At 38.5% G+C, this 22016-nt stretch overlaps 1 protein-coding gene across 3 annotated transcripts in view; it reads right to left on the reverse strand.

Moving 5' to 3' along the window:
• The window catches only part of LOC140669791 (uncharacterized), a 124248-nt gene extending 112270 nt beyond the window's left edge, over positions 1–11978 (reverse strand). For 2 of the 3 annotated variants that reach the window (XM_072899904.1, XM_072899905.1), the window contains exon 1: positions 10943–11978. In XM_072899904.1, coding sequence (XP_072756005.1) covers positions 10943–11510 — 568 coding nt within the window. In that variant the 5' untranslated portion in view covers positions 11511–11978. The remainder of the gene's footprint in view (positions 1–10942) is intronic. The other variant, XM_072899903.1, reaches the window with a different exon arrangement.
• Positions 11979–22016: the final 10038 nt, after the last annotated feature.

A 22016-nucleotide genomic window follows, 5' to 3' on the forward strand; every position in this document is an offset into this window, starting at 1 on the left:
CGAGAGAAAGAGAGGTGCGTGCAGTTTCTCTCTATGGCGAGGCATTAATATTGTGTTTTATCGAAGCCGCTCATCGTCGGCACATCCGGATTCAAATTACGCCGCCTTGCCCACGCTTATGTTTATTTATCCAGTTATTAAAATTACATTAAGCGTCGTACTTAATTATGTCGCTCGTGAAACGACGTCCTCGGAACGTAGGTCCGGAAGAGGTTATTAGAGGCTCGACGCGAAGAGAAAAAGAAAACGAGACGGGAGGACGAAGCAGATCCGAAGGAATCACGAAATGATCCCGACGACAGATTAGTTTCTTCGCGCGCCGGGCAATGATCTCTTCCTCGTGTCGTTATTAACCGACCGAATACATTTTACGAACTGCTGTTTCGCATCATGTAATTAATCACGTTTCCTGTTTCTATTTTTAAAATCACCGCAATTTTTGCTATACTTTTTTTTAATTCAATAAGTAATAATCCGATTATATATAAAGAGATTTAAATTAACTGATTAGAGTGGAGGAGATGTATGATTTCCAGAATTAATTATTAACCATAAATGCGATGTGCGGTATCCTGTAAATTATCGCGACGATCGAAAGTGTGCATCGTCATGCGGCTCGTGAAATTACGATGCTTTCCCCGAGATCTAGCGACGATGAACGAAGGCGTCCATGGGTCTCGTTTACCATTATCATCATTACCATTATACGTGGCTCCATGACGGTGTTACGTGGTTTAATTTGAATACATGAGGCAGGAAGCGGTGAGCGAACCTCGGAGACGTGTGTCGGCATTAGCCACGCATGTTCTGTGTACATTGTCATTATCTTTACTTAAAACGACCCCCGGTCTCTGGCTGCTACCATCACCCTATTGCTGACTCATATAATGGCGCGAAATCTGAAACGACCTTCCGCGCGTATCCTTGCAAACGTCATTAGATCAGCATCGATTTTTCGACGGAATGATCACTGCGAGAAAAAAAAATTCGGCGATTCTCGACTTATGATAATTATTTATTAAGAAAGAGTAAGATATATTCAAAATGCAAATTTTTTCCTTAATGCAATTTTACATTCTTCACGTATTTTGCATGTGCGTTTTATACTTTATACATCATGAATTTTAATATTTTATATGCATATAAATCATTTATATCTTATATTATATTAACATAGATTATTTTTCTAAATTAATTAATTGTTAGAAACAACAATGCAATCGTAAAGATAATAAAAATATCCGGTTGATAGTAATATACAAGTCATTACAGAATGCAAATTATTCGCTGAATATGCACTTATAACGAAGTCACGTGCGTGCAATAGAGTGCAACGTCGTGTGGTTAAAATTATACTGCTGTATAAAAAGATTTCCTTAATCCTGTCTAAATCGCGATTCGACGCGATAAATATGCACCGATAAATCTTTCGCTCATCTTCTATTGCATGTAAATCTCACTTAAATTATTTAAATTATATACTAATCGCGTTAATTGCAGAATCGTCTCACGAGACAATGACGCAATTAAAATGCCGTTGATGCGTGCCGGGTTCTTCAGGCATCAATTAATTTGCACATGAGTTTTTACACAATGTTGCTACTCACGAATTATCGCGCATCGTGCGGAGAAAAATCGGAAAACTTCCGGACACAAAAAATCGCGTCAAATTAAAAATGCATTCACAGACATATAGGTGTATACGAGCGGAATGTGCGACTTAATACTTTGATGCAGCTGTGAAAGCAAATATAAAATTTCTTTGATTGGCATTTTCGCGTCGGCCGATTCAACTGACACAATATTACGATCGTACATGCTGAAATTTACTCACGACTATAATAGGTGCAATTTGCATACGAACATATGGCATGCGAACCATACGAAATTTTCAGAAGCATGCAGGTCGAAATTTGCGGCAGGATGCGGGAACCGCAATGACTGACGAAACGATTTAAACAAGCAGATGAATGTCGATTTTAACTGGCATGATATACATACACTGTCTGCTTTTTCAAAAGCATGCCCTTGATCGATTCCTTTATAAACCTTGATTGTAAATATTCGAAAGTTATAATACCCTTTAGTAGTCTTGATATTTCGAACGGTAAATCATCCCGCTCGAGTCGATCGTTTACACAATGTAAATTCAGAAAGGACAAGTATTGCGCGAGTCATTTTCAACGTAACAAGCAAATAAATTGATGTAGTAATAAATAAAATAATGAAAAAACAAAAATATTATCGCCAACAATAAGTAAAGAAATATCATTTATATTTAGAGATTATTTGTGTAATCCTTTTTTTTTTCTAGGTATATAATCTTATTTCTATTTCCTGAAAGCAGTCAGCTTAATTATTCCATTAAGTTAAAAAAGTTCTAAGATAAATGAAACCTTCATTATTACGGTTGCGATAAAAGTTTCGCAAGCAAGAAAAACGGTGAATTGACCTTCGAATTTTCGTAAGAGTCGCTAAGAATCCATAATGTGACGTGAGACCGAGTAGAGTACTTTCACAATCCCTATCGGAATCCGGCAATCGACGTTCCGTCTCGCGCATCGTCCTTACATTCCTTGCCGATGATCCAGAACGATATATAGACTTCCCATGGGGTAAAAATCACAGAAGCTGGCGCAATCTGCGCGAGCATTATTCCTGATTCACTCGTCTCCCGGCTTCGGTTACTACTTGCGATGCCGTGCAAAATTATCAATATAATCGTGAGAAAGATCACTTTCCAATCTCGCGCATATGTTGAAGCGAACGACGTCGTTATTTCATTTTGTCGGAATTATCGCGCGTTCAAGGTCGCGTATCGCGTTCCCTTTTGCAGAACCTTCTCCTACCATGGTTCTAACTACTGCTCTTACTATGGTTCACTGCTTCTCTCTCGTTATCTCGCGTTCAAGACGGATATTTCGTTGCGCGTTTCCAGCAGTCGCGGGACTTTCGTCGGAGGAATAATTCACTCGGGGAAAAGTCAAACGAGATCGCTGGATTATGCAGCTTGTCCTTTTAACTCGTGCCGCTATTTCAACCTGCCAATCGAACGCGAGACGACGAATATTAGCATACGCTACCGCCAAATACGGACTCGATGACAGTGATATGTCGACAAGTGCAATAAATATAGTGATTTCCATCAATTATCCGGCTCGGCTAAAGGTGCAAACGCATCTATGGTCCTTGAAGTTGCATGTATGCGTCACGATCTCGCAATGAAAAATATATATTGTAAATATATTGAAATTGATTCTTAAAACGAGATGTGTTCTCGGAATTCAAGTAAAAGACGATACCAATAACGAAGCTTTATCGTCTGAATATTATCGACTCATCGCTTTAATTTGTTTTAATACTAGTAAAGCCACTGATCAGGTGGTTTAATGAAAAATTATTCATACAAAATATATCAGTTTTATGAATAATGATCGATTATTTTGAAAGAGAATTATTAAATGTTCAATTATTTGTCTACTAATAAAATCGTAAGCTTCAAATTGCAAAGATATTCTTATGTTCTACCATTAAATATATACGTGCATAATTGCCCAACATAAATTTCTCATAAAAGAAATCAAGATGTGTTCCGCAGGCTACATAAGCAATCGCTTTGCGGGTACGATATACGCGTCGAATCCCATGGAGCATGTGTGGTGCCTCTACAGCATCCTCGGCACATTATCTCGCTATGCGACGTACGTGTGCGACGATAGAGGTTTCATTATGAGTGAGATGCACTTCCTTTTTCGATGCAAGACGGCAAGGCAAGGTCGTCCGTGCACCTCCCGACGCGAGTGGCCGCATCCGTTCGGAGCAGCTGCGTCCGTCATTGATGCGAGAGAGATCGTATCGATCGGTCGGTGGAACGAGGTAACGATGCAAGTCGTAATTTGCATGTCGCGCGCAGCAATACTATGTTGCTGTAACGAAGAGTTATGACGCGGTGTCGATAAAATTTCCACGCGAACGGAGCAGAGATTAGCGATGATTACGATCGCATCGAATCTGAGATGTATCAGTCATCGTCGCGTATTCGCATATTCTTTATAAATGTGTATATATGTGTAATTTTATTTTATATTTTGCCTCAATCGACACAGACTAAAGAGTAAACACAAAGTATTGAAACAAAATATTTTATTATCGTTATTATAAATTCTTTAAATTATTTAAATTGTATCGGTTTTCATTAAATACTGTTATAATTAAGTATTACACAATGCTATTTATATTAAGTTTTCATTGAATTAAAAATTAAGCTCCTAATGTATCTGTAGAAAAAAATCTATACTCATCAAAGAATGCATACCTATAGGTATAAAGTAGTATAAATAGGATATCTTTTATAGAAAATAGCTTAAGTTCTGTAGGGTTAAAAAAAGGTGCGAGAGAAAGTCGGACGCGTGTCACGTCGCAATAGTGATTTGTCGCCGCGTGTACGTGAACAGCTGGCTGTTCTCGCACACGTGCACGCACACGTCGCTCCGCACGCGTGTCGCGTCAGGAGCGAAACGCATCCTCGGGAAGGGTTAGAGAAGAGAAGACCTACCTGCCCGCGTGGGTTTCGCGTATCCTAGAAAAAGAGCGCCGAACGCACGCAAGGGAGAGGGAAAAAGAGAAAAGAGACACGAGACGCGAAGGAAAAGGACGGAGCGCCGCCACGTGACCCCTGCACGGTCCTCCGTTCCCCGGCGGAATCCTCCCGGCCTCCAACCTGACCTATCCAAGGTGAGATTTATCCGTCGGCTTTACCTGCCACTGAGCTGTATAGGCACCTTCCTTATACTGCCTCTGCCTATCTACAAGGAATCCCCGCATTGCCATTTCCCATTCCCGCGAAAAACCCGTCTCCCGGTGTGTCCACCACCCATTCGGCCCTCCCCCTCGTACAGGTCACGTATCTCAAGCTTTTCCGCGCGACGAGTTCGTGTCTGCCAAAGTAACAGGTGAGATTTTCAGAGCAACGGTTACGTGAAACCACCTACTATTAAAGCTGCAGTATAACTGTCAATTTTAATATATCAATTACATTTATTTGTTGACTTTTAATTTGAATAATAATTTACTCAATTGACACAAATTTGTTTGGAATAACTTTAACTTTGGTTTAAATAATATTTTCGTTTAGATTCAAAAAGAAATAAAAAATCAAACTGCAATTGAAGTTGACGGACATTAAGTGAAATTGACTGTCAATCTATCCCTCTCTCTCTTTCTCTATCTCATTTATTATAACGCAGATAGCGTGAAGCGGTATCTTAAGAAGCGCGGCGTTACTTTACGGATCTTCTCAAATGACGGGTCCTTCAGCGAGTCACGTGTCGGCAATCGTCCTCGGAAGGCGCGTCGCAAGTGTATTACGTCCCAAGTAATAATCGAGATTCGGTGTGTTAGCCCGAAGCGTTTCGGGCAGGTTACGGCCAGGGCCTTAATTCGAGAGCCGCACAGGGTATAATCGGAAACCCGGCGGATACAATGCAAATAAGGAGGCATTATACCGTGCTGCCGGTGACGCAACCCGAGCGGTTTGACTGCTTCCGGCTTCTACGAGGAATAGTGACTTTTTCATTAAAATCATATCATCACATATTCAACTGTGGCGATTGTGTGCGCACGCACATCGACAATTATTTAGAGAGTTTTAATGAAAGAGCGGTGATTTTATACATCGAATGTAAATTAAAGAGAAAATGTTCTAATTTAAACTTTAATTACACGACAGGCATAGAGAAATAGGTCGCAAGTAACGTGTTTGTGCGTGTGGTTTTACTTTGTAATACAATTATTTAAAATCAATTGCTACGTATATCTTGTCATCCGCGCGCGATTATATTGCTGTGCATAGATTAATTAAACTCGTTGAGTATAAATTCTCGGGATATTTATTGCGACAGAAATTCATCGCTAAGCGACGCGAATACTTTTCGATATGATCAGTCATATCCGCCGTGTTACTTCATGTTTCCTAGAATTCCTGTTTACGATTAAACAATATGATAGAGGATATAGTTTTGTATAATTATTTACAAATTCACATCGGTAGATTACTTATGTCAATCTAATAAGATACCACAAGATTTTATACATATATAATGACATCTTTAAAAAATTTTTAAAAATATGTGAATTAGAATTCTATATAAAAAAAAAAAAAATAAATTCATTATCAATTTATTCATAGATAAAAAGCTATCACATTTCTATTTGCATATAATATGCATATTTTGCTGTTAAATTATTTAAATTTCTAAAGAAACTGATAGAGACAAAAGAGATAATAATTTCAAGTTTATAAGATATCATCGTGGGGAAAAAATATTAATTCTTTTTTTTTTTATAATATATACACTTCTTTTGTACCGACCGCGTCATCCGTTAAACAAATCCCATTTGATAGCGTGTCTTTATGTATTCATAGTCATTGTGCGTATTAGCCGTGCGAGGTAACGCGCTTCCGGCCGCTTCTTTAGCGCGTCGGCTTTTTATCTTCGAGCCAAGCCTTCGTTTCTCGAGTGACGCGAGCGAGAGATCGTCGATCGATAAAGGCCGTTTCACTCGTACGGCTTGGCCAAAGACTCGCGGGCCGGGCCCGTATATATAAAAAGATAAATATATTATTCGGTCGCGCGATTAATCCGACGCGAGTCAATAAATGCAATCTTATCCGTCATCGACGAATCGACGCGACGTCGCGCGGATGCACCAGCTACATCGATATAAATTTTTTTCGATGCGCAACCCGACATTACACAGCGAATCATAAATTTAATAAATACGCGGAGGCATAAGAAATGACGATGTTACGTTGAGCGGTTTAATATAGATATATAATTATCTATAATATAAATAATATTAATTATTATCTCGTTAGTCACAATTAGAATGAATTATGAATTATATAATAATATAGAGTTACGATCGTAACTGTCATAGATATGTTTCAATATTGATAATCAAATACCCTTTATAACGATATTTATATCCACATAAAAAATCTCAATTGCTGTTAATGCCAGCTTAATACTTGTAAAGAGGAAAGACGAAAAAAGAGAAAGAAAGAGAAGGAAGAGGGAGGAACGGAGAGTGGATAAACAATTGAAGAGTAAGTTTATAAAGTTGGATTAAATTTTCGAAATTTCTCACATTACTAGATATTTGCGTGTTATTCCGAAAACTGCAATCTTTACAAAGCATGATATCGAGAGATAAGGAAGCTTAGACAATGAAAAATAAGAGGCTCTCAGGCGCATCGGGAAGAAAATGGCTACTTAAATATAGCGAGATCCTTCGGGGGCTCGGGTCTCGTTCCAAACGAGAATGGACTTCGCGGAATTTCCATCGACACATTCGAAGCTCGAAGATCACTGAAGCGAGAAACGCGAGAGGGATCGCGGCGTGTACCCCGTGAGTACTCTCACGAATCGGAAGGCCGTCTAATTTTCCGCACGCGAGTGATCCGACGGGACTCGAGCGCGCTTGGACGGATCACAGAAAACGCTAATGAAGGAAAGAACTCGGACTCGTACTCGGCTCCTGGCGATAGTTAATGGTAGCGATCATGATGAAAAAGATGATCCCAATAAGGATGATTCTAACGCTGAGGGCTCTACATCAAAGGGATTCGCGTGTGTACCTTCAGTTAAATTAAGCACGAATAAGCAGAAACGCGAGCGAATGGTTAATCGCGTAAAGATATTCTCCTTAAGAACATCTTAAATTACTTAATAATAATGCATGATTATTTCAAATATACATTATTAATACTAACGGAAGAGAAGCAAGCTTTATTATTAATATAATTACATCGCGATAGAATTATTTTAATTTATTTTATTTTAATGTTCATGTTTTATTAATAAATATTTTAACTGTACAAATTTCATCTAAAATATTTAAACACACATAGTGTGCATAATTAACTGTTTTTTTTTTTCGTTTTAATACTCATGTTTTATTGATAAATATTTTAATTGTAGAAATCTCATCTACAATATTTAAAGACATATGGTTATTTAACTATTTTTTTTTTTTTTTTTTTTTTTTTAATGTACAAACATTTGAGAAAACAGTCAAATATGCGAATTAGCTTAAAATAGTTTTATAAATCATCAGACGAAAAAAAGGGGGCAAAGACTAAGAAATCAATGTAGAGCCAACGTTCGCGAAAACTATTATTATCGTACAGCCGCATATCTCTGAAAGCATGATTTTCACCGCGGTTCGACTCATCGACGTGTGATAAAGATTGCGTATAGGTGTAGAATCTAATTACGCCGATAAACATTGTTGCGCGCCGATCCACCTGCTCGTAAATAATATAGAATCAAACATCGTATCAGGTTACATTGTAATACACCCGTGCTCGAGCACGGAACAGGTCCTTGGAGCCCGTGAAACGGATACCTGGAACTGCCCGTACTCTATGCCTTATGCGCATTTTCATCAAGGACGAGACGCGAAATCATCATCGTTGATTACGAATATCATGAAAAATGAGAGTAGATGTAATCAAGATAATTTATAACCGGGAAACATTAAATGTTAATATTTTGGAACATACATCGAGTTCTCCCACTTGTTCGTGTCAGATATGAATTCTTATATGTATAATATATTGCTGACGTAGATACATGCAGCTCCTTTACTAATTATTCTCGATCTCCAATAATTTTTAATTGTTGATATTTTACGACGCAATAATTATTTACAAAACGAGACGAATACTTTGTTGATGACAGACGATGATAAAACTACACTGAAAGCTGATTTTTGCGTCACGATTCCAGCGTACACCGAAAATAACCATGCAATCACGCAAGTCTACGTGGAATATTTATTCAAACAAATATTAGAGCTGAGACGTTATCGGCAGATACGATAACGCTTTTTTCCTTTCCGTTCGCATATGCAGCACATGCGTATTTGCACTTTTATTTATTTATTTTTTTTGTAATATTAGTGCAATATATGTATAAAGAAGACTTATCATAATCCTCGATAAAAGGTGCTTGAATACAAGAAATACATACATGTCGCGTAATTGCTATAGATTAACAACATCGGATCATCTAAAGCAATATCACATTTTTATCAATAGTATCAAATGGTTGGCAATTTTTCTGTCTATTTCTCGGATCTAATGCTTATCGTAGCTGATCAACGTACATTAACAACATCATCTACGTTATTAATTTTCGATTTATCGCGTCGCATATCGCAGTTAATAGAGATAGTTTGTATAAAAATTATATTACACGTTCTTTTGGCGGGGATCTGAACACCGATCCATTTTAATCAATATTTTTTTCTTTCTTTTATCTCGTGATCGTTATCTGTTCTAATAAATATATTTCCTAATAAAATTTTTTATTGAAATACGAGTGATAATATACTATAATGATAACATCAATGTAAGAATATATGTAATAATATTAACGAGAGAATCACAAAAATATCCATACTTCTTGATTATAAATTCTTTTTTAGTCAATTTTTGAGAAAATAATGAAACAAAACATTCGCTTATATTATTAAATTAAATATATTATCCGATTGTTATCGAGTAGACAAATATATAATGATGCACAGCATGAATCATAAGTTTATTAAAAACCAGTAATTCTGATTCGGAAGCAAAACCGCGGCTATTAATATAAACTTGCAATTTTTTGATAATATATGTTATAACCGAGTAATCGACGCGAGTGACATAGGTCGAAATTACACGATCGATGTGTCTTAGCATGGAAATTACCGCCAAAGCGATCGACGATGAGTCAGCTGATCCGTCAATGCGCGCGTGATATCGATCCTCAAGCTCAACCTTAACGCAGATAGCACTCGGACTAATTTTACAAATACGCGAATGCGCATTGACATGATAGCCGATTGATTAGTCATCATCATCAGCGTGAGAAAAAGTCATAATATCTTTATAATGTAATCTGCAATAATCTGATTCTATAAATTAAATTATTCTTTTGTATATAATCTATAATATAATTTAACGTTCAATATATCAATCAAATAAATAAATAAATAAATAAATATATATGTATATATATAAAATTGTTGTTTTTCACTTTCAAGATGGTTATAAATAATATTGAATGTCTCGTGTAAGTGTATCATATTTAAAATTATTATAGAACAATATATTGAAAATAATGGTCTTATACGCGAACAAGAAAGAATGTCGATTATCTTTCTTTTAAAATAAAATCTTAAACTAAAATTCGTCCCAAATTCACAATTGGCACGCGTTCTGCGCACAAAAATAGTATAAACGAAATGCATAAATGCAAACTCCGGCTGTTTCAGATAAATCAGTTTCTCGCGATTGGGGGTCGCACGATTCGTACAATGCCTTGATGCACAATACATCCACAGAAAGTAACAATGCAATGCGGGGGCGTCGAGAACAGGGAACAGAGGGAAGAAGGGAAGCAGACAGACTGCACTGACAGCTGACGAACGTAAGCGTTTTCCACAAAACGCTTGATTTCTGCCAGTTGCTTCGTCTTATATGTATGCGTTTTACTTTATATTTAATCAAATTTTAATTGTTTAAAGCGATTCAATGACGATAATAAAAATTGTTTAATCGTTGCACAATTATAATTTTCCGTTTAAGCGAAACGAGAAAGTTTATAAGATAAGACATATATTTGCTTATATTTGTCACCGTATGTCTCGTATCTACATGCCATGCATATTATTTTTAATAACGAATTGACTGCTCAAGACCATACAGGCATTTTATAAACTCGATATTAATAAATTCAATATTATAAACACATCGATCAAGCAATTCTCTCCCCTCTCTGTCTCTCGTCTCATATTCTGTTTCTCTAAACTTTATAACAATCTATTAAGGAATCATAACTCTGGATATATTCCATATTATAATGAATTGTGTGATTCAGTTCACACTCACCCGAAGCGCCCCGAAGAGGTCCCGAAGGGCTGCCACCGGTAGAAACACCCTCATCTTCGCTGCTACTAGTGCTAACTTCACTGGGGCTGTAGCTTCGCCTGCTAACATCTCCCCTGGTGACCTTCTGGCTGCTTACCGTGCCGTTGTTATTGTCGTGCATCCTACCTTGATGTCTTTCGTGCATAGTCCTCACGCGCGAATGCAGCCTCTGCTGCTGTAGGGAGCCAACGGAGAAATCAAGCGGCTGATCGATCTCTGATTGCACTTGCGGCTGATGCCTCTGCATTTGGCCACACACCGATCCGACTACCAGACTCGGCGATTGAGAAACTTGGGCAATCGATGGTTGTTGCTGCTGTTCTTGATGAACGCTAGCTGGTGAACTCCACCATTGATGCCCACCTTGAATCGATCTCCAAGCTTCTATAGTGTTATTGTTCGTGGGGCTTGTTTGTTTCTGCTTCTGTATCAACTGTTGCTGAGACTGTTGCTGTTGCTGCTGCTGGGCCATAGCGACCTCGACTAGGTTGTTATTCTCCAGCAGATGCATACTGGGAGTCTGCGTCATCGAAGCCGGCAGTACGAAGGAAGATATTCCCACCGACGGCGAGCTAGCCTCCTGATGCTGCCTGTGAGCGGAATGATGCTGCTGATGATGCTGGGGCTGACGATGATGTTGCTGTTGTTGTTGTTGTTGTGGAGAACTGGCAGGCACAACTATCGGAGGCGGAACCTGCCGGACGGTCCGCGTGGCCTCCGCGACCCACCGGCGCACCGCCTCGCTGTCAAGACCCGCCAGCCCTGCGGACTTTGGCTTTGACTGGCCTCCGGGCGATGATAGACCCTTGTCGGGTATCAAGCCGGGCAGCGCGAGGACCCCGGTGCCCGCCACCGCGACTCTGGGTCCCGAAACGCCCCCGTAAGCAGCCAACGCCGCGAGATCCAACGTGATGACCTGCTGGATTTCGCTGTTGACGAAGAATTGCGCCGGTCCACGCAACGAAAGGTCGTACGCTGATGACTCAATGATTCGCGTTGACTATCATCGCTCGTAAAACGTTTCAAGATATCTCACTCAAGGGATGCTATATCTAATGATTCTAACACGAAAATCACACCTTTCAGTATTTACTGCGTCAACATGATTCTCCCCCCGGAATCTAGTCAATGTCTTCGATTTCTTGATAAAACATAGTACTGCTAAAAACGCACTACATCCGTTGATGACGCTCACATTAACAATGGTACACAATCGGATAACGATACGCGTATCCCGGTTTACAATTATTCAATCCACGACTTGTCCACCTTTAAAAACACCTGACCGTCGTTGTTATTTGTGTAAGAACACCTTTATCACAAACGCATCATTGTGAGCTCTGTCTCTTGATCTTAACACCGTTTCTGTCAGATGACCATCAGCCGTGAAGCACACGAAACACTGACGCTGTAGTTAACACTGTCAATCTTTCTGATTTAACAATAAGTTGAGTTTGCACGACGATGTGCACTCGCTGCAAACACTCGTACGAGTCTTTACGTCAATGTCATTCGCAACTGTCATCGAAACGCCAGAGATAAGAACGCTCGCTGCTGAAATCATCAACAAACGCTATCTCGTCGATATCAATGATTCGCGATTCCCAGCCAGATCACTACACCGATTCACTTCGTATCGTTCTGTTTTTCTCGCCGGGTAGTCGCATCATACGCAATGATCAGTGTCGATTACGACACAGAACGAAATAGTGGCGCCGGTGTTGAAAATACACGGTGGCTACTTGCGATTACTGTCAACCAACGACAAGTCGAATCGATCTGTATCCGACGTTGATCTGTTACTCGCGTGGCGTGTAACACACTCGAGAGAGAGAGATTATGCGACGCGCTACAACGGCTCTGATAGTTACGACGACGACGACGACGACGGCGGCTAGTGGCACGGCGGTCAGATGCTGTCGCGTGCATGTGTGCAGCTACACTAGAGGACTCACGTACGCCCGCCTGGCCGCCTACCGGCCACGGCGAGCGCGGCCGCGTCCACGGATCGGTGTAAGCCTAGGTGGGGGAGTCGTTAGGTCTCTCTCCGGGAAGGAAGAGGAAAAGGCCGTGCGGGAGCGAGACAAGGAGGGAGCGTCGACGAGTCCACGGCAGAGCGACGTAAACGGGACAAGGAGAGAATCGCGCGCGTGATGCCAGAAGCTCGGCGGTGCGGGCACCGACACACAGCCTGCACGATTGTCGCAAGTGGGGGGGGGTAGTCGACGCGTCGGTGGGGAACGACGCCTCCAATCGCAGGGAGACGCGACTCCGCCCGGTGAGGCAAAGGCGAGCTCTCCGATCGCCGGAACTCGCGCGAGCGAGAGCGCGCCTTTTTCATCTCGCGTGCATCTCGGCCGCGATTGCTGTCGGCGAAGTCAAAGGGAAAGAGAAAGAGAAAACGAAAGAGAGAGAAAGAGAGAGCGAGCAAACGGATTTGCATATGCAACGCTTGCCTCCAATCGTCGCGCTACCTGCCCCACTCTCTGCAAAAATCGACGTCGATTAGACCTTGATACTTAAGGACCAGTTCCGTGACCGATGCTTAAGAATTAAACTTGGTTTGATTCCCGCAGCCGTCCAATCCGCTGCGAGTCACGCCGGACCGGTTCGATTCGCATGCTTCTCCTCGCGTGTTTTCTTTCATGCGGATGTGACAAACGTTAACTTCGAATTATCAAGGAAGAATTATTGCTTTAGAAACAGAGATCGATATAAAAATTCACTGCAGAATAAATCAAAATGTGTTGAATAATCTGACGGAAAAAAATGCACGTGTTGTATTCATTTAAATATTTTGAAATATCACACACACGTACGCACATGTCGTACAATTACCAGATAATGTAAGATATATTGCGGTTAGCGGACATAAGAAAGAGTTAGAGATGAAGTTAGTTGGAGGAATAGCCGCAAGAATTCTCTCACGCTGGACCACCCACGCAAACTGTCATCATTATGGCTGTAATCGACTACCGAAATACCTCAGAATCGATACTTCTAAATCAATTTATTAATTTTAATTCATTCTACCCTATATGAATAGAGAAGATGAATTTCGTAGAATTTTATATAATTTTATATCGAAATATACATCATTTTACAAATGTTTAAAATTTAAAATTCAAGTATCAATATTAATTTATTGTAATTTTTCCAATCAGTTAATATTTAGAATAATTATTAAGAATGTATGTCAATTCGTTCATCATTAGATCATAATAAATGCATTGAGATTTCTTCTCTAGAGATCTTTAGGATTGATATACCTGAAGACTGAGAGCTTGTATTACGGTTCGATGAGATATGGCAGCAGGTGGGTACAGTTACAGGTTGAGATTATTCGAGAGGGCGATCTGCCAAACAATGTGATTATTGTGCTGACCTATGTTCCTGCTAGTAAGAATACGAGACATTATACTCAATTATATACACATGCATTACAAATCGTATGTTATAATACAAAATATTTATTGTTACTTCCTTTATTGGAAATTTTAAAAGAAATTAAGTTGTATGTAATAGTCTAATTATATTAAGGATAAAATTTATAATATTCTATTATTTTAATATATTTAAAAAAAGTAATATACTAATATAAATGTATTGTTCAAAAAATATGTAATATTATGTAATTATGTGTATGTATGCGTGTGATGACACAATGTTAATCAACGTTAATGACACATTAATTGTATGTTAAAAATGTAATTTAATTTCAAATTATTTATATTTGAAATAATGCATTATATTTTTTGACATACGCGTGTGTGCCTGTATTTAATGTTCATATGTATTATATTTAATCATAAATTACTAGAATATATGAATTTTTTAAATATATCGATTCAAGGCAATTTTCTAGTTGCTCAAAATATCGATAGCAACGTTATAGATGCGATATAAAAATGTATCGTGAAAATATCGACGAGGGTGGTCGAACGTCCATAAACCCTCCTATCGGCCGCCATGCCTCCGACCCGTGCACCTCTCACCTATCATATTTCCATACAAATCCATCCAGCCTCACCACTCCCAAGATTTGAATTCAGCATGCGCAGTGTCGGTGCAAAAAAATAAGACGCTTTAAACTAGCCCTTTTATTGGTCGCGAGAACCGTAGCGCTCTCCCCACTCATGCCTATCCCTCTTCGCGTTGCACACACATAGGCGTCAGAGTGCCTTTCTTCTTTTTCTTATCGCGCTATCATATTTCCATACAGCCGACGTCCACCACCACGACCACCGGCGCTATCACCACCACTACCACCGCCGTCTCCGCCACCACCATCGTCGCCGTCGCCTTCACTTCCACCCCTACTTTTCCACTCGATACCTAGCTCGCCCAGATTTGAATCCGGCATGCGCAGTCCCGTGCGCAAAAAGGGCGCTTTAAAGAGGTTCTTATTGGCCATGGGAACGCTATCCCCCACTCCTTATCGCATGTACCGCGTACCTCACATCACAAACGCAGCCTTCCTCTTATCGTGCCATCCTTTCCCCCTCGTCCGCCCTTACACCCCCTCAAGGTTTCGTCTTCCTCGTTCTTGTTCTCTCTCGCCGACTTTCTCATTCCTTCGTCCTGGTCCCCACTAACATTTCCTTCGTCCTTCGCCTCGCATGCCAGACCGGATACATAGGAAGGGGCAACCCCTACCTTGGTTCCGCCACCCTCGCGTTCGTGGCGCGACGAGGATGGAGATGATATGGGAACGAGGACGAGAATAGCGAGGGAAAGAAAAGAGAAAGAAGCGGAGAGGAAAGAGCGAGCCGGTATTGATTTTAATGACGCCCCTACCGACATGAAGTCACGAGAGAGGCGTGAATAATATGTACGCGCTCTGATTGTAATAGCCAGCTATATTATAAATGCGCGCAAAAAAGAAAGTCCTTCGATAGAGAGTTTTACGGATACGTAATATTTCAAAATGTTTTGAAATTAATGATGTTTGATGCAAAATGTTCAAAGTTTAGACCATGTTCTCACGATATTCTTACGATATTCTTCTCTTTTCGTCGACGTAAATCGAGTAAACTCGCGAGAGAACCACTTCAAAAAAGAAAAGAAGAATCATTTTCGAGAAATGTCCGTAATGTCGCAACAATGTCGTGCCAACAACATCTCCTATCTCGCGACGTCAATATCTTTCATCGTTAATACGAATTATCAAAGTGTATAGCGAGAAGGGGAGGAAAGAAAAGTAGAAACATGCGGTCCGTTCCGGAACGGTAAGATCGCTCCCTGGGCGGAGTTCCGTCTAGCGATGAAGGGTGAAAATACACTTGCCGTGTAAAATCAAAAGGATCAAGTGGCGCTACCGAAGGGTCGCATTTAAATGCCACAGGCGAGCCCTTAATCTGAATAAAGTGGCGAGAGAACCCTTTCCCCTAGCTATACGAGAACCCTCTTTTTTATTCATCGCGTGCAGCAAGTATTTGCATGGCTACCGATGACAGGTGCCGAGTTTCCCCTTCTCCATATTCAATAGAAGGAGCGAGCCTATATGGAAATAGATAGGTACCTGTTTTGTAATGTGCATTTCGAGGAAGGGTTGATCTTCGTCGCTGATTCGTCACCGACACAGGTGAGCGCATGATCTACCTGATCATTTCAAACAATTTCTTACAAATTGTTAGAGTTTTATTTGAAAATTAACACAATTCATTAATTTTAGCATAATGAATATGCTTTATAACTGAAGTGTATGTATGCGTATATTTATAAAACATTAAAGAGTATATAAATATATATATATATATATATATATATATATAAATCAATACATTTTATAATTATATATATCGTTTAATTATATATAGGTAAGAATTTTCATACACACGAATCCAAAAATTTATTAATATTTTAAGATAAATAAATCTTTCTTTTTTACGATTTGTAAATTATTATTATAATTAGTAGTCTTTAATTTTATAATCTTATTTTATCTAAGATTACAAAAAAATTGAATCTTTGTATTTAATAAATTAATTTACGCACATGCATGAATTTAGATTAAATATTTTTAAGGGATTATATATTTTAAAATATAAAACTTCAAGTATTTTTACTTTTTTAATAAATACCTTGATAATAAATTTGTATTATATAATTGTACTAGTATATGTATACGTGTATTATCTGAGAGTTAAATGGTATAATCTTATAATTGCAATCTATACGATTACTTCAAAACTGCTTGGTTTTTTTTACATTTGACAAAGATATTATTAGGTATTATTGTAACACCCACAATATATGACCCGAAAATTATTTTTATTTATTTCGGGTAAGTACTATAAACACAATCCAATAACATAAGAGAGACGACAACATCTCCCGATTGAAATGTACCATTTCGTTTACGCCGTTACAACGATTTCGCCTCTTAAAAATCTCGAAAAAAGAAAACACAACCGACATCCATTTATCTAAAACCCGCCGCGCCAAAGACCCTTCTATAACTTCCTGTGAGTTTCCTTAAATTCTTCGGCAAGGGTCCACCCTCCAGTAGCAATAAAGACGAGCTATTACAACCAAAATTAGAGGGTTTGATCCCAATTGAGTGTTCGCACACCAGAAAACGAAAAAAATTTCTTTTTTGGCCATGAACATTTTAAACACCCCTTAGCGCAGTAAGAACCTTTGAAAACATTTGAAAGGCCAGGTGTGCCAAACAAATTTCTTTACTGACTCACGTTAGACGTGCAATAAACTTATCATGCGTCAAGCCTTTAGCGATGCAAGATTTTGTACCGCGCGAAATCGTGAAATCTATAATATAATACCTAACACACATAAAAAGAAAAACACTTCTCCAGCATCGTTTTCGCATCGTGCCGCGTCACAAGTACAAGTCTCAAATTCAATTCAATGAATCCTCTCCATTTTCCGACGAGCTAATTTTATTTTATGTGTGCGCGTACTTTTTAAATTCTTCACGTGCTCATGAAAACTCAGGGCGAACTCTGGTGTGATTGTTCTCGGCACTTCTCGCATGGAGAACTTTCTGAGAGCTGGGCCGAACTTTACCGGTTTGCTATTTTCGTCGAATCAAAGATATCGTTTTTGTCTTTCTCTTTCTCTTTGTCTGATGGATACAAGGATTTAGAAACATGAAATTTACGAAAAAAGGTAATAAAATTAATAAAAAATACAATGTGTTAATTGGAAAAGAAATTTTATTATTTAAAAATTTACCTTTCTTGTACCTGTCTCATTGACCTCGTGCGGCATGTCATTTCTTATAGAGACTTGACACGCGTCCTCATTAATTATTTTTATACTTTTATGATTCTTCAAAAACTTAACATGTTATACACATGCTGAACAATATTCAACTGTTTTTTTACTTATTTTATCTATTTTTACAATAGACATACTTTAATATATTTTAATGTAAATAATAAAGTTTTAGCTACGGTTCTTTTAAAAGAAATGATGTATTTTGAACAATAGAGAACTTTCTCTTTTTGATGATGTTTTTAAAACCTTGACAAGCATTACAACTTTTCAGTAGTAAATTTATGTAAAAAAAGACCTTGTATTTCCCAGCATCACGTTTGTTTTTGTCGTAGTATCATAAAGCGTATATAATAAATAAATAAAAAATTAAATTTTGATATCTAGAAAAGAATTAGAAAAGAAAAAAAAACAAAAATTATGAAACTTGATAATTATATCAAGTAATGTCAATAAATTTCATAATTAATCTTCCATATAAAAAATGGTTATTGTAACTATTTGAAAGATTTTAGAGATACGATAATCTGTGAAAAAATTAAAATTTAAAATCATTGCAGATTGTTACAATGAACTTTGTGTAGGTATATAATTAGAATTTATGTATCTCATTAAGTTATGCATTATTCATAGTAAACATTTCTTTGCTTTGTTTTAACAATGTTCATGGTTCTTTTTAATTATCTCAAGAAAAGATTCACTCTCCAAAAAGATCTCTTCAAAAGTGAAGAAATGAGAAATTTTAAACATCATTTTGCAGACTCACTAGTCATTCTTAAGCGGAAAACATTCGGTCGCGCTTGTTTTCACCGCACGTGGGGAAAAGTTTGTGAGCGAGAAACGATTAATCTGTACAGCGCCACGAGCGTGAAATCGGGAACGCCGCGGCCGGGATATATCAGGTATGTGTTTTCAACCCGCGGGAAATATAATGAGATTTCGCTTTCGAAACGCTGGGCTGGTATACATGTGAATGGGGATCAAAGGGAGCCGCGAGCCGTGGCCGACTCGTCTCTCCCAGATCGTCTCTTGCAATTTTATTTTATTAAGCCTCTTTCAGGCACCTGCGATTTCTCTATATATATTTTCCGGATAATTCATTTCTCATACCTACGAAACACACGGCTGACCTTTCCGCGTGTCGAAAAATATGTTCTGACATATTTTTCCGCATGCATTTAATATACAGCACAGTTTATACGGAAGATTTATTTACGCGGTCATTCCGTCAATTGCGAAGAAATGAGGCCTCCTTTATTTACCTCTTCTCTTTTACCTTCGTTTAAATTTGAGAGATATTTCTGTGAGGGTTTTTTCTTTTTTTTTTTTTTTATTCAGAAACGATTTACGAAGATTATAGTTTATAATTGATTAAAAACACACAGATTAAAATCAAAAGCAAACGTGGGACTATGTTTTTTTCAATATTTATAATATATAATATCCAGAATATTATATAAATATATATAATATAAAATCAAAATTATATGAATTGTATTAAATATATATTTTTCTTTTTATAAAATCTATTACATTATAAAAAATGAATAAATTCACCAATCTATATAAGATTTAATCGATAAATTTTGTATGTATGCTTTTCTATGAATTACATATACATATATCGAGATAAAAATATAAATCAAAATATCAAATTTTTATTGTGAAAAAAATAACGGTTTAGATATTTATCTGCGTTTTTCCAGGCAACTCGGCGCAAAGTGTACGATTCATTCGCCGCCAAACTGGTTCAGAGAACGACGGATTATCCTCGGCTTTGCGGAAGTTTCGCATTAAAGGAAACGGAACTCTCAATTCTCGCGGCGCGGCCGGTCGTGCAACTCGCGCGATACCGAGCGCGTGACGACGACACGAAGACTCTTACGGCGAAGAGAGAACGAGAGCGGTAATTTTCTCGGCGTATATTACGCATGTGCGATTACAAAATGAGCGGGTTCTCTCGCAATAATTAGCGGATCAAGGCCAGTCTCGGGCCGACGAATTCGGATAAGTGTGACATACGTGTATATATATGTGTGTGTGTGTGACTGCACCTTCCCGAGATATTAAGCGCGTGCGCTCGTGCAGTATTTTTTATATACATCACACAAAATGAACCAAAGAAGCAATGGCGTCGCCGACATGAAAGCTTCGACACGCTCGTTTACCACACCGCGCTGCGTGAACATAAAATCATAACAATAAGAAGGACGCCGTCAGAAGCTGCAACGCGAATTATAAGCGCGGCACGCGATGATCTACTTACCATTTTATGATTATAGAAATTATCGCGCTCTCGGAACATATGCGCTTCTCGTAGGACGCGGAAACGAGACGGGCGGGTGGTGAAGTCTAAGTCGACTTGTAAATTTGTAATTATAATTGTAAAATTGTAAGTCCTTCCTAAATAACCGTGATGTTAAATTTTTCTCAAAAATCTCATTATGTTTAAATTTAAACAAGACTATAGATATAAAGAAATGTCTGACATATAACTTTTATTCTCTGAATAGAAGAAATTAATAATTTGACAAATAAATTTAGTAAAACATTAACTTAATTTTATAATTTAATAAATAATTTAATTAATAAATCGATTTTATTTTATATTTTTAATAATTTAAATGCAATCTTTCCAACGTAATAAAAAGATACTAAAATCTCTGTCAATCAATATATATATATATATACACTTCTAGAATTTATGTCATTTTCAGCGACACGTAATGTCGTTTTCTCGGATATATCTCGTTATCGCTGTTGCTGTTCTACCCGGCGAAAAACAAGTTTATCCCGAGGACTGTATAATGAGCAGGGGCGCATTCTTGACATTCGTTTATGTTTCGCGAACGCGAGCGCCAAGTGACCTCTGCCTCGATCTTCCCCGGTCTCGCGATTTACCAATTGTCCAACGTCTCTTTCCTCTCTCTCCCTTCAGCTCTCTCGCGATTCCCCTTCCACGCATGCGGCCCTTTTAACTGTCGGAATATTCACCGGATTAAGGTAATTGTGCACGCGCGCGCGGGCAACTGCTGCGTGGGTGCAACCGCGCGTTTTACGCTCAACGCGCGCGTAAAGGCGTGAGAGCGATCGGAGACGGCACGCCGAGAGCGCGGCTCTTACATAATCTCTCAATTTTGCTCTGATGAAGCGAAGAACGCGCGAATGCACTGTCGTTATTAACCGCTACTGCACACTGAGTTACGTCGTAGTAAGAAAAAAGAGAAAACTGAATAATTCGATCGAAGATCGTGGCATAAATGCGTGAATGCATTAGTGTCGGGCAGAAAAAATTTAATTCGTCACGACACGAGGCAGATCTAGTTGTACAAACAATAATCTTGGGGATATATATCAATCTCAATGAAATTAATATTCCTACTTTTCGGAAGAAATGTCGCTCGATACTTAAAAACGTGTCGTTATGTATGTTAGTAAAATATTTTATATGTAATAAAAGCTCAACTCAAAATACATATTTCATAATAATCTCGCGTAATTGCAATGTAATATTTAACAATTATTATCGTAAGAATTGTAGACAAAAAAAAAATATAATATTTACATAAAAAATAGTATAAATATTTTATAACACATCGCGCAAATCAAAAGCTGTTTGATGGAATACCGGTATTTAACGGTGGAATATACTATTTCGTTGGTGGGGTAATAGAGCCAAAGCGGTAGCAATAGTGACGACCTAAGAGGTCGAGGTCTAAGCCGGCGGTGTTGAGTTTCACAGCGATATCAAGCGTAATATAGCACGCGCCTCAATTCAATCCAGCTGCCAGCCACT

The sequence above is a fragment of the Anoplolepis gracilipes genome, chromosome 9 (assembly GCF_047496725.1).
Source record: "Anoplolepis gracilipes chromosome 9, ASM4749672v1, whole genome shotgun sequence".
Classification (NCBI taxonomy): domain Eukaryota; kingdom Metazoa; phylum Arthropoda; class Insecta; order Hymenoptera; family Formicidae; genus Anoplolepis; species Anoplolepis gracilipes.